This window comes from Salmo salar, chromosome 22 (assembly GCF_965601325.2).
Source record: "Salmo salar chromosome 22, fSalSal1, whole genome shotgun sequence".
Taxonomy (NCBI): domain Eukaryota; kingdom Metazoa; phylum Chordata; class Actinopteri; order Salmoniformes; family Salmonidae; genus Salmo; species Salmo salar.
Window position 1 is genome coordinate 47419368 of NC_138312.1, and position 12952 is coordinate 47432319.

Consider the following 12952-nt stretch of genomic DNA (forward strand, 5'->3'; position numbering starts at 1 on the left):
CCATTATCCCTGTTAGTAACTGAAGGAGATTACAAACCATTATCCCCGGGAAAAGGCATTTAACGCGGATGATCACTTACATGAAATTATTCCACTTTATGCGGTTAGGTTATATCCTGCAATTACACTCCCCCTTCTCTCCATACACAAACAAATTCACTCGAATAACAAAACCCACAGATCTTTGCATTTAAAAAAAAAAGCAAACCCACCAATCTTCATTAAAAACACAGCAATTAATTAGTTAACTTCTCACGCTAATCACCAACCTGAAAAGTTAAAAGGCATTGTAATTAACGAGACTTACTACGTCTAATACAAATGAACAGAGAAGAGGGAAGTGTGTCTGTAAGGAAGGGACTTCACCCACCCTGTCCTCTACCTCTCTCTCTCTCACCCACCCTGTCCTCTACCTCTCTCTCACCCACCCCGTCCTCTAACTCTCTCTCTCTCTCACCCACCCCGTCCTCTACCTCTCTCTCTCACCCACCCTGTCCTCTACCTCCCTCTCCCCCACCCGCCCACCCCCACCCCCCTGTCCTCTACCTCTCTCTCTCACCCACCCCGTCCTCTACCTTGCTCTCACCCACCCCGTAATCTACCTCTCTCTGGCCCACCCTGTCCTCTACCTCTCTCTCTCTCTCTCTGTCACCCAACCCGTCCTCAACCTCTTTCTCTCACCCACCCCGTCCTCTACCTCTCTCACCCACCCCGTCCTCTACCTCTCTCACCCACCCCGTCCTCTACCTCTCTCACCCACCCCGTCCTCCACCTCTCTCTCACCCACCCCGTCCTCTACCTCACTCTCACCCACCCCGTCCTCTACCTCTCCTCTGACCCACCCTGTCCTCTACTTCTCTCTCACCCACCTCCTCCTCTACCTCTCTCTCTCACCCACCCTGTCCTCTACCTCGCTCTCACCCACCCTGTCCTCTACCTCGCTCTCACCCACCCTGTCCTCTACCTCCCTCTCTCACCCACCCCGTCCTCTACCTCCCTCTCTCACCCACCCTGTATTCTACCACCCTCTTCTCTCACCCACCCCGTCCTCTACCTCACACTCACCCCTCCCGTCCTCTACCTCTCTCACCCACCCCGTCCTCTACCTCTCTCTCACCCACACTGTCCCCTACCTCTCTCTCTCACCCACCCTGTCCTCTACCTCCCTCTCTCTCACCCACCCAATCTTCTACCTCCCTTCCTCTCTCTCACCCACCCAATCCTCTACCTCCCTCTCTCACCCACCCTGTCCTATACCTACCTACCTCCCTCTCACCCACCCCGTCCTCTACCTCCCTCTCTCTCACCCACCCAATCTTCTACCTCCCTCTCTCTCTCTCACCCACCCAATCCTCTACCTCCCTCTCTCACCCACCCTGTCCTCTACCTACCTCATTCTCACCCACCCCGTCCTCTACCTCCCTTTCTCTCACCCACCCAGTCCTCTACCTACCTCACTCTCACCCACCCCGTCCTCTACCTCTCACGCACCCCGTCCTCTACCTCTCTCTCTCACCCACCCCGTCCTCTACCTCTCTCTATCACCCACCCCGTCCTCTACCTCTCTCTCTCACCCACCCCGTCCTCTACCTCTCTCTCTCACCCACCCCGTCCTCTACCTCTCTCTCTCACCCACCCCGTCCTCTACCTCTCTCTCTCACCCACCCCGTCCTCTACCTCTCTCTCTCACCCACCCCGTCCTCTACCTCTCTCTCTCACCCACCCCGTCCTCTACCTCCCTCTCTCTCACCCACCCAGTCCTCTACCTCCCTTTCTCTCACCCACCCAGTCCTCTACCTCCCTTTCTCTCACCCACCCAGTCCTCTACCTCCCTTTCTCTCACCCACCCAGTCCTCTACCTCCCTTTCTCTCACCCACCCAGTCCTCTACCTCCCTTTCTCTCACCCACCCAGTCCTCTACCTCCCTTTCTCTCACCCACCCAGTCCTCTACCTCCCTTTCTCTCACCCACCCAGTCCTCTACCTCCCTTTCTCTCACCCACCCAGTCCTCTACCTCCCTTTCTCTCACCCACCCAGTCCTCTACCTCCCTTTCTCTCACCCACCCAGTCCTCTACCTCCCTTTCTCTCACCCACCCAGTCCTCTACCTCCCTTTCTCTCACCCACCCAGTCCTCTACCTCCCTTTCTCTCACCCACCCAGTCCTCTACCTCCCTTTCTCTCACCCACCCAGTCCTCTACCTCCCTTTCTCTCACCCACCCAGTCCTCTACCTCCCTTTCTCTCACCCACCCAGTCCTCTACCTCTCTCTCTCACCCACCCCGTCCTCTACCTCTCTCTCTCACCCACCCCGTCCTCTACCTCCCTCTCTCTCACCCACCCAGTCCTCTACCTCCCTTTCTCTCACCCACCCAGTCCTCTACCTCCCTTTCTCTCACCCACCCAGTCCTCTACCTCCCTTTCTCTCACCCACCCAGTCCTCTACCTCCCTTTCTCTCACCCACCCAGTCCTCTACCTCCCTTTCTCTCACCCACCCAGTCCTCTACCTCCCTTTCTCTCACCCACCCAGTCCTCTACCTCCCTTTCTCTCACCCACCCAGTCCTCTACCTCCCTTTCTCTCACCCACCCAGTCCTCTACCTCCCTTTCTCTCACCCACCCAGTCCTCTACCTCCCTTTCTCTCACCCACCCAGTCCTCTACCTCCCTTTCTCTCACCCACCCAGTCCTCTACCTCCCTTTCTCTCACCCACCCAGTCCTCTACCTCCCTTTCTCTCACCCACCCAGTCCTCTACCTCCCTTTCTCTCACCCACCCAGTCCTCTATCTCCCTCTCTCTCACCCACCCCGTCCTCTACCTCTCACGCACCCCGTCCTCTACCTCTCTCTCTCACCCACCCCGTCCTCTACCTCTCACTATCACCCACCCCGTCCTCTACCCCTCTCTCTCACCCACCCCATCCTGTACCTCTCTCTCTCACCCACCCCGTCCTCTACCTCTCTCTCTCACCCACCCCGTCCTCTACCTCTCAAGCACCCCGTCCTCTACCTCTCTCTCTCACCCACCCCGTCCTCTACCTCTCTCTCTCACCCACCCTGTCCTCTACCTCTCTCTCTCACCCACCCCGTCCTATACCTCTCTCTCTCACCCACCCCGTCCTCTACCTCTCTCTCTCACCCACCCCGTCCTCTACCTCTCTCTCTCACCCACCCCGTCCTCTACCTCTCTCTCATCCACCCCATCCTCTACCTCTCTCTCATCCACCCCGCCCTCTACCTCTCTCTCATCCACCCCGCCCTCTACCTCTCTCTCTCAACCACCCCGCCCTCTCTCTCTCTCTCACCCACCCCGTCCTCTACCTCTCTCACCCACCCACCCCGTCCTCTACCTCTCTCTCTCACCCACCCCGTCCTCTACCTCTCTCTATCACCCACCCCGCCCTCTCTCTCTCACCCACCCCGCCCTCTCTCTCTCACCCACCCCGTCCTCTACCTCTCTCTCTCACCCACCCCGTCCTCTACCTCTCTCTCTCATCCACCCCGTCCTCTACCTCCCTCTCATTCACCCCACCCTCTACCGCTCTCTCACCCACCCCGTCCTCTAGCTCTCTCTCTCACCCACCCCGTCCTGTACCTCTCTCTCTCACCCACCCCGTCCTGTACCTCTCTCTCACCCACCCCGTCCTCTACCTCTCCCTCTCACCCACCCCGTCCTCTACCTCTCTCTCTCACCCACCCCGTCCTCTAGCTCTCTCTCTCACCCACCCCGTCCTCTAGCTCTCTCTCTCACCCACCCCGTCCTCTAGCTCTCTCTCTCACCCACCCCGTCCTGTACCTCTCTCTCTCACCCACCCCGTCCTGTACCTCTCTCTCTCACCCACCCCGTCCTGTACCTCTCTCTCTCACCCACCCCGTCCTCTACCTCTCTCTCTCACCCACCCCGCCCTCTACCTCTCTCTCATCCACCCCGCCCTCTACCTCTCTCTCATCCACCCCGCCCTCTACCTCTCTCTCATCCACCCCGCCCTCTACCTCTCTCTCATCCACCCCGCCCTCTACCTCTCTCTCATCCACCCCGCCCTCTACCTCTCTCTCATCCACCCCGCCCTCTACCTCTCTCTCATCCACCCCGCCCTCTACCTCTCTCTCATCCACCCCGCCCTCTACCTCTCTCTCATCCACCCCGCCCTCTACCTCTCTCTCATCCACCCCGCCCTCTACCTCTCTCTCATCCACCCCGCCCTCTACCTCTCTCTCATCCACCCCGCCCTCTACCTCTCTCTCATCCACCCCGCCCTCTACCTCTCTCTCATCCACCCCGCCCTCTACCTCTCTCTCATCCACCCCGCCCTCTACCTCTCTCTCATCCACCCCGCCCTCTACCTCTCTCTCATCCACCCCGCCCTCTACCTCTCGCTCTCACCCACCCCGCCCTCTACCTCTCGCTCTCACCCACCCCGGCCTCTACCTCTCGCTCTCACCCACCCCGGCCTCTACCTCTCGCTCTCACCCACCCCGTCCTCTACCTCTCGCTCTCACCCACTCCGTCCTCTACCTCTCTCACCCACTCCGTCCTCTACCTCTCTCACCCACTCCGTCCTCTACCTCTCTCACCCACTCCGTCCTCTACCTCCCCCACCCACTCCGTCCTCTCTCTCTGACTCACCCACTCCGTCCTCTCTCTCTCTGACCCACCACGTCCTGTCTCTCACCCACTCACTCCGTCGTCTACCTCTCTCAGCCACCCACCCAATCCTCTACCTCTCTCACCCACCCACTCCGTCCTCTACCTCTCTCACCCACCCACTCCGTCCTCTACCTCTCTCACCCACCCACTCCGTCCTCTACCTCTCTCATCCACCCACTCCGTCCTCTACCTCTCTCATCCACCCACTCCGTCCTCTACCTCTCCATCACTCCTTTTAGCATTATAACCACATTCTCTTGAATAATACATTCCCTATGACTATGACTATTTAGAAACTGATGAATAAAGGGCTCTGTGTCTGTGTGTGGTCAGATGCCAGCTAGTGGGTTGTCCAGAGTTGAGACTGGGAGCAGAAATTGTAGGAAGAAAAGTAATGAAATCCATTTTCCTAGAAATGACTGCTGACTGTTCAGATTTGTTTGATGTGTTTTTATTTTTCCTTCCTTCCTGTCCAAACAGTAGAGGAGAGGTAGAAGAGATGAGAGAAGGACAAGAGAGTAGAGGAGAGGTAGAAGAGATGAGAGAAGGACAAGAGAGTAGAGGAGAGGTAGAAGAGATGAGAGAAGGAGAAGAGAGTAGAGGAGAGGTAGAAGAGATGAGAAGGAGAAGAGAGTAGAGGAGAGGTAGAAGAGATGAGAGGAGAGAAGGACAAGAGAGTAGAGGAGAGGTAGAAAAGATGAGAGAAGGACAAGAGAGTAGAGGAGAGGTAGAAGAGATGAGAGAAGGACAAGAGAGTAGAGGAGAGGTAGAAGAGATGAGAGAAGGAGAAGAGAGTAGAGGAGAGGTAGAAGAGATGAGAGGAGAGAAGGACAAGAGAGTAGAGGAGAGGTAGAAGAGATGTGAGGAGAGAGGTAGAAGAGAGCCGAGGAGAAGAGCTGAGAGGAGAGAAGGACAAGAGAGTAGAGGAGAGGTAGAAGAGATGAGAGAAGGAGAAGAGAGTAGAGGAGAGGTAGAAGAGATGTGAGGAGAGAGGTAGAAGAGAGTAGAGGAGAGGTAGAAGAGATGAGAGGAGAGAGGGAGAAGAGAGTAGAGGAGAGGTAGAAGAGATGAGAGGAGAGAAGGACAAGAGAGTAGAGGAGAGGTAGAAGAGATGTGAGGAGAGAGGTAGAAGAGAGTAGAGGAGAAGAGCTGAGAGGAGAGAAGGACAAGAGAGTAGAGGAGAGGTAGAAGAGATGAGAGGAGAGAGGGACAAGAGAGTAGAGGAGAGGTAGAAGAGATGAGAGGAGAGAGGGACAAGAGAGTAGAGGAGAGGTAGAAGAGAGGTGAGGAGAGAGGGAGAAGAAGGGAGAGCAGAGGAGAGGTGGAAGAGATGAGAGGAGAGAGGGACAAGAGAGTAGAGGAGAGGTAGAAGAGATGAGAGGAGAGAGGGACAAGAGAGTAGAGGAGAGGTAGAAGAGATGAGAAGTAGAGGAGAGGTAGAAGAGATGAGAAGTAGAGGAGAGGTAGAAGAGATGAGAGGAGAGAGGGACAAGAGAGTAGAGGAGAGGTAGAAGAGATGAGAAGTAGAGGAGAGGTAGAAGAGATGAGAAGTAGAGGAGAGGAAAAGAGAGTGGACCAGGACAGAACAAGCTTTTAGCCACTACCTGACCTGATACTAGTGGACAACAACTCCTTAATAATCAGGCTAGGTGTGTGCGAGCGCTCGCCCATGCGTCATCTTCATATTACTGGGGAAAGAGTAAGCATGACAGCGTATTGCCACATCTCTCCAGAGGGCCCTTTTGTGACGACATGCAAATTTCACCGCGGCAGCAGACTGGCTCAACGTTGTTTATTTGATTCGATTTTAATTACGTGTCTCTCAGTGGAGACGGGAAAACATCCAGTTCTTATCATTTCAAGTTTAATTCCCATTTGTTTGGGGCTGGTTCATTTCTCTCTCTTTATGTGTCTCTATAATTTATTTTTCTCTCTCCTTTTCTTCATGTCTCTTTCTTTTCTCGGTCTCTCCCCTTTTCTGCCTTAACATTCCATTCTCTTTCCCTCTCTTGACCTCACTCTACCTCCATCTTTCTCAGTCTGTAATCTGTCCTTCGTAATCTGTCCAAGTACTCCGTTTCTCCTTCTGTCTTTCATTCTCTTTCGACACTCCACACCCACACCTCCTTTCACGCTTTCTCCTTCTCCACCTCCCTCCGTCTGTTTGGTTTAGTAGTTATTTCTGCCCTGTGTGGCTGTCTGTCTGTCTGGGCCCCCTCAGGGAGACCGTGTGTGCGCTCAGGGGTGTAATCCTTCCTGACAGAGACAGGGCTGAGGCGGAGAGGAGAGGGGGAGGAGGAGAGGTACTGCATTCACCTCAGGCGGACCTAAAAAGGTAGGCTACAGTCACTGGCCGTCTACAGCGACCCTCTATAATCTCAGCACACATTACAATGGCTAACTGCTAACTGAAACGGCTAACTCAATCTTTGTGGACGCGGTTCATACCTTTGCTATGGCAGATCCATCCTCTCTCTTTCCTGTCTACCAGGCTGACCAATCCTGTCTCGTTCCTGTCTACCAGGCTATTGCTGATCAATGATGTCTTGTTCCTGTCTACCAGGCTCAATTCTACACCCTATAGGTGCCAGTGTTTCAACTCATCATCAAGCTTTGATTATTTTAATCCGCTGTGTAGTGTTAGGGCAATAACTAAAACATGCACCCCTTGGGGTCCCCAGGATCGACTTTGGAAAATGCTGGGATACGCAAATAGCCTAGCCCAACCCACCTTTACTCATACCTTAACCCAGGTAGGATGTACCTTCTGGTTAGGATGTACCTTCTGGTTAGGATGTACCTTCTGGGTAGGATGTACCTTCTGGGTAGGATGTACCTTCTGAGCAGCAGTTTGAGGTTCTTGCTCTCCAGGTTCTCACCCCCCCCCCCCGCTACACAAATAGCCCAACCCAACACAAAAGTGGACCATACCTTCTCAACAGTAGCTTGGGGTGGTTCTTGCTCTCCAGGTTCTTGTCAATGAGGTCGGACAGCAGCTGCTTCAACACCCCTGTGGCGTATTCCATCTCTCCCTGGAGTGCCGTCATGACCAGCGATGCCACGTTGCCGCGGTCGCGCATGGAGAAGGAGCGTTGGGCCTCCAGCGTGCGGATAAAGGTCAACAGGAAGTGCTTCTTGGTGAGCAGCTGGCCGAACAGGGTGAGACCCTTCTCCACATTGGCCTGGACCTATAGTAAAAGAGAGGGAGGGAGGAAGAGAGGGAGGAAGAGAAGGGTGGAGGAGAGAGAGAAAGAGGGTTGGTGGACAGAGCACTTTTATATACTTCCTAGGTCCTAAATTACAAATACAGTACATGACCAAAAGTATGTGGACACCTGCTCGTCAAACATCTCATTAATATGGAGTAGATCCCCCTTTGCTGCTATAACAGCCTCCCCTCCTCTGGGAAGGCTTTCCAATAGATGTTGGAACATTGCTGCGGGGACTTGCTTCCATTCAGCCACAAGACCATTAGCGAGATCGGGCACTGATAATGGACGATTAGGCCTGACTCGCAGTCGGTATCAGAATTCATTCCAAAGGTGTTCGATGGGGTTGAGATCTGGGCTCTGTGCAGGCCAGTCAAGTTCTTCTAAACCGATCTCTACAAACCATTTCTGTATGGACCTCACTTTGTGCACGGGAGCATTGTCATGCTGAAACAGGAAAGGGCCTTCCCCAAACTGTTGCCACAAAGTTGGAAGCACAAAATCATCAAGAATGTCATTGTATGCTGTAGCATTAATATTTCCCTTCACTGGAACTAAGGAGCCTAAACCGAACCATGAAAAACAGAATCAGACCGCTATTTCTCCTCCACCAAACTTTACAGTTGGCACTATGCATCGGACTGCCAGATGGTGAAGGGTGATTCATCACACTAGAGAAGAGTTTCCACTGCTCCAGAGTCCAATGGCGGGGAGCTTTACACCACTCCAGTCGACGCTTGGCATTGAGCATGGTGATCTTAGGCTTGTGTGCGGCTGCTCGGCCATGGAAACCCATTTCATGAAGCTCCCGACGAACAGTTCTTGTGCTGATGTTGCTTCCAGAGGCAGTTTGGAACTTGGTAGTGAGTGTTGCAACTGAGGACAGATGATGTTTAATCGCAATGCGCTTAAGCACTCGGCGGTCCCACTCTGTGAGCTTGTGTGCCCTACCACTTTGCGGCAGAGCTGTTGTCGCTCCAAGACGTTTCCACTTCACAATAACAGCACTTACAGTTGACCGGGGAAGCTCTAGCAGGGCAGAAATTTGACAAACTGAAAGTCACTGAGGTCTTCAGTAAGGCCATTCACTACGATTTTTCAACACCGATACCAATTATTGGAGGACCAAAAAAAGATACCGATTAATCGGCCGATTTTTATATATATATTTGTAATAATGACAATTACAACAATACTGAATGAACACTTTTATTGTAACTTAATATAATACATAAATAAAATCAATTTAGTCTCAAATAAATAATGAAACACGTTCAATTTGGTTTAAATAATGCAAAAACACAGTGTTGGAGAAGAAAGTAAAAGTGCAATATGTGCCAAGTAAAAAAAGCTAACGTTTAAGTTCCTTGCTCAGAACGTGAGAACATATGAAAGCTGGTGGTTCCTTTTAACATGAGTCTTCAATATTCCCAGTTAAGAAGTTTTAGGTTGTAGTTATTATAGGAATTATAGGAATTATACTATTTCTCTCTATACCATTTGTGTTTCATATACCTTTGACTATTCGATGTTCTTATGGGCACTATAGTATTGCCAGCCTAATCTCGGGAGTTGGCAGGCTTGAAGTCAAACAGCGCAATGCTTGAAGCACAGCGAAGAGCTGCTGGCAAACGCAGGAAAGTGCTGTTTGAATGAATGCTTACGAGCCTGCTCATGCCTACCACCGCTCAGTCAGACTGCTCTATCAAATATCAAATCATAGACTTAATTATAATATAACAAACACACAGAAATACGATACCATTAACATGGTCAAATCAGGGAACTATCTGTAACGCCCTGGCCATAGAGAGGGGTTTTTTGTTCTTTATTTTGGTTAAGCCAGGGTGTTACATTGGGTGGGCGTTCTATGTGCATTTTTCTATGTTGGTTTGTTTCATTGATTTTGACCGTGTGGCTTCCAATCAGGCACAGCTGTAGAGTGTTGTTGCTGATTGGGAGTCTTTCCTTTGGGTTTTGTGGGTAATTGTTTCTGTTAGTGTTTTGCACCTGACAGGACTGTTTGGCTGTCGGTTTTCTTGTTTTGTTTCGTATAGTGTTCTTCCTGTTATTAAATGCAATGATGAACACTAACTCCGCTGCACCTTGGTCTACTCTCTCTCACGACAGCCGTTACACTATCATTTCGAAAACAAAACGTTTATTCTTTCAGTGAAATACGGAACCGTTCCGTATTTTATCTAACGGGTGGCAACCCTAAGTCTAAATATTGCTGTTACATTGCACAACCTTTAATGTTATGTCATAATTATGTAAAATTCTGGCAAATTAATTACGGTCTTTGTTAGGAAGAAATGGTCTTCACACAGTTCGCAACGAGCCAGGCGGCCCAAACTGCTGCATATACCCTGACTCGCACAGAACACAAGAGAAGTGACACAATTTCCCTAGTTAAAAGAAATTCATGTTAGCAGGCAATATTAACTAAATATGCAGGTTTAAAAAAATATACTTGTGTATTGATTTTAAAGAAAGACATTGATGTTTATGGTTAGGTACACATTGATGCAACGACAGTTCTTTTTTCAGGAATGCGCTTGTTAAATCACCCGTTTGGCAAAGTAGGCTGTGATTCGATGATAAATTAACATGTACTGCATTGACTATATGCAACGCAGGACTAGCTAGATAAACTAGTAATATCATCAACCATGTGTAGTTAACTAGTGATTATGTTAAGATTGATTGTTTTTTATTGTTATGAAAACTTGAAATCGGCCCTAATTAGTCGGCCATGCCGATTAATCGGTCGACCTCTACCATTCACATACACTGCATGCGCACACACTCTTACATTCACATACACAGCACGCACACACACAATACATCTGACGACCCAACAACATTACTTTTGGATGTATGAATACAGCTACTACCCTATCCAGTTCCACCATCCTCCAACCATTTCTCTTGATCTATTTCTCCCCCCCATCCACTACTATTTCTCCCTCCGTCCAACTACCCCCCTCTCTTCCGCCCCTCCCTCCTCCCCTCTCTCTCAAAACAGAACACCGGGTCATCTTGAGAGGAGTGAGTGTCTGGTCGTCTTGTAGGAAGGAGAACCTCATGGCCAAATAAGAAATTGATCTGTTACAGCGGAGGCTGATTGCATCTGGGATACAAATGAAAACCTGATGCTACGCGCCAGAGAGACAGACGTGCAAAATAGTCAGTAGATATGCTGCTAGTCGTGCTCCTCTTTCCTCTTCTCACCTCTCAACATCCTCAGAGGTGATACCATACAAAACATGCACCAGACCGGACAGTGCATCTTCTATTGAGTTTGCAGGTGGGTGTGATGGTATTGTAATGTGTGTGTGGGGTGGGGTTGTGTTTGATGGCATTGTAACAAGTGTAGGCTATGCTATCTTGACGTGGCGATGTGGTGCAGTAGAGTGGTAGATACATCAGTTCTCTTGGCTGGTGAAGAAATAGAATGCAATGGCAGAGTGTTGCATTGAATGTGTGAGACCTGTTTCTCAAGCCCTAGCCATGCTATGCTATGGCCTTGTTAAGGCAATCTAAAAGTCTCTCAGTTCCACAGAGTGTTAGGTAGGTCCAGGGCCCGTATTCACAAAGTGTTTCAGAGTAGGAGTGCTGATCTAGAATCCATTTTGCCTATTAGATCACAATAAGAAGGGGGACCTGATACTAGGTTAGGGGGTTGGGAACCCCTATAACAAATCAGGACTCCCACATAAGAATTAAAACAATGTGGCCCCGCCAACATTTGTTTTTTAAAGAGTTCATTATCTGACACCCCCAAGAGTCAATGCATAACACTGGGTGTTACTGACCCTTACCTCCATCTCATTGAGCACGGGGTGGACCTCCCACTCTCCATCCCTCTCTCCCTATTCCCCCTTATCCATCTCTCTCACCCTCTATCACTATATAGTTACTGACCCGTACCTCCATCTCTTTGAGCACGGGGTGGTCCTCGATACCGGGGAAGAGGACCCTCATGGCGTAGGTCCTGTATTCCAGGAAGGGGATTCCCGTTCCGTCCAGCTCCTGGGTCAGCTCATGGATGTCTGTCTGCAACTCTGCAAAGGCTGGGTGGAGGGAGAGAAATAATTAATCTATTGTTATGTTAATAATAAATTATCTAGTTGTCCAAAGAGGGCTGGACATAACTCAAAGTGATGCCAAACAGTGTTACCAATCATACTAAACATCCCCCAAAAAGTCAAACTATTACAACGGTGCTATATAAATCAAATCCATACACAAGATGGTGCCGGCGAAGGCAGACGTTTTACGTGCCCCCAACCGATTGTAATTTTTTGTTTGTTTATTTGCGTTGTTTGTAACTTATTTTTTACATAATGTTGCCGCTACCGTCTCTTATGACCGAAAATAACTTCTAGACATCAGGACTGCGATTACTCACCACGGACTGGCAGAATCCTTTTTTTCCTTTCACGACTCTGACGAGACTGACGTGAAGGACATATATTTTTTATTTTTTTATGTAACTAGGCAAGTCAGTTAAGAACAAATTCTTATTTTTAATGATGGCCTAGGAACAGTGGGTTAACTGCCTTGTTCAGGAGCAGAACGACAGATTTTTACCTTGTCAGCTCCGGGATTTGATCTTGCAACCTTTCGGTTCCTAGTCCAACGCTCTAACCACAAGGCTACCTGCCACCCCTTATATACTGTTTCCTCGGGAACAGGCCCCGATCTCCGAGATCTGCGTGAAGAGGAGGCAGAGAAAGAGGGACCGAAGGGTGGGCTGTCTTCTGAGAATTCGTAGGCGATCGAACAAACCCCTACTTCCTTCCATTCTGCTACCAAACGTGCAATCCTTGGAGAATAAAATCCACGAGTTATGCGGAAGACTAAACTACCAACGGGATATTCAACTGTAACATCTTATGCTTCACGGAGTCGTGGCTGAACGACGACAATATCAACATACAGCTGGCTGATTTTACGATGTACCAGCAGGATAGAACTGCGGCGTCTGGTAAGACAAGAGGCGGCGGACTACGTAATTTTTAAAATAACAGCTGGTGAACGATATCTAAGGAAGTCTTGAGCTATTGCTCGTCTAGGTAGTGTATCTCATGAT

General features: G+C 50.4%; 1 protein-coding gene across 2 annotated transcripts in view; it reads right to left on the reverse strand.

Annotated features, from left to right (window-relative positions):
• LOC106583586 (plexin-A1) overlaps positions 1–12952 on the reverse strand; it is a 373995-nt gene that overhangs the window by 14110 nt on the left and 346933 nt on the right. For both annotated transcript variants that reach the window (XM_014167946.3, XM_082967657.1), the window contains exons 21-22: positions 11788–11930; positions 7577–7833 (exon numbers count right to left, since the gene is read on the reverse strand). In XM_014167946.3, coding sequence (XP_014023421.2) covers positions 7577–7833; positions 11788–11930 — 400 coding nt within the window. The remainder of the gene's footprint in view (positions 1–7576; positions 7834–11787; positions 11931–12952) is intronic.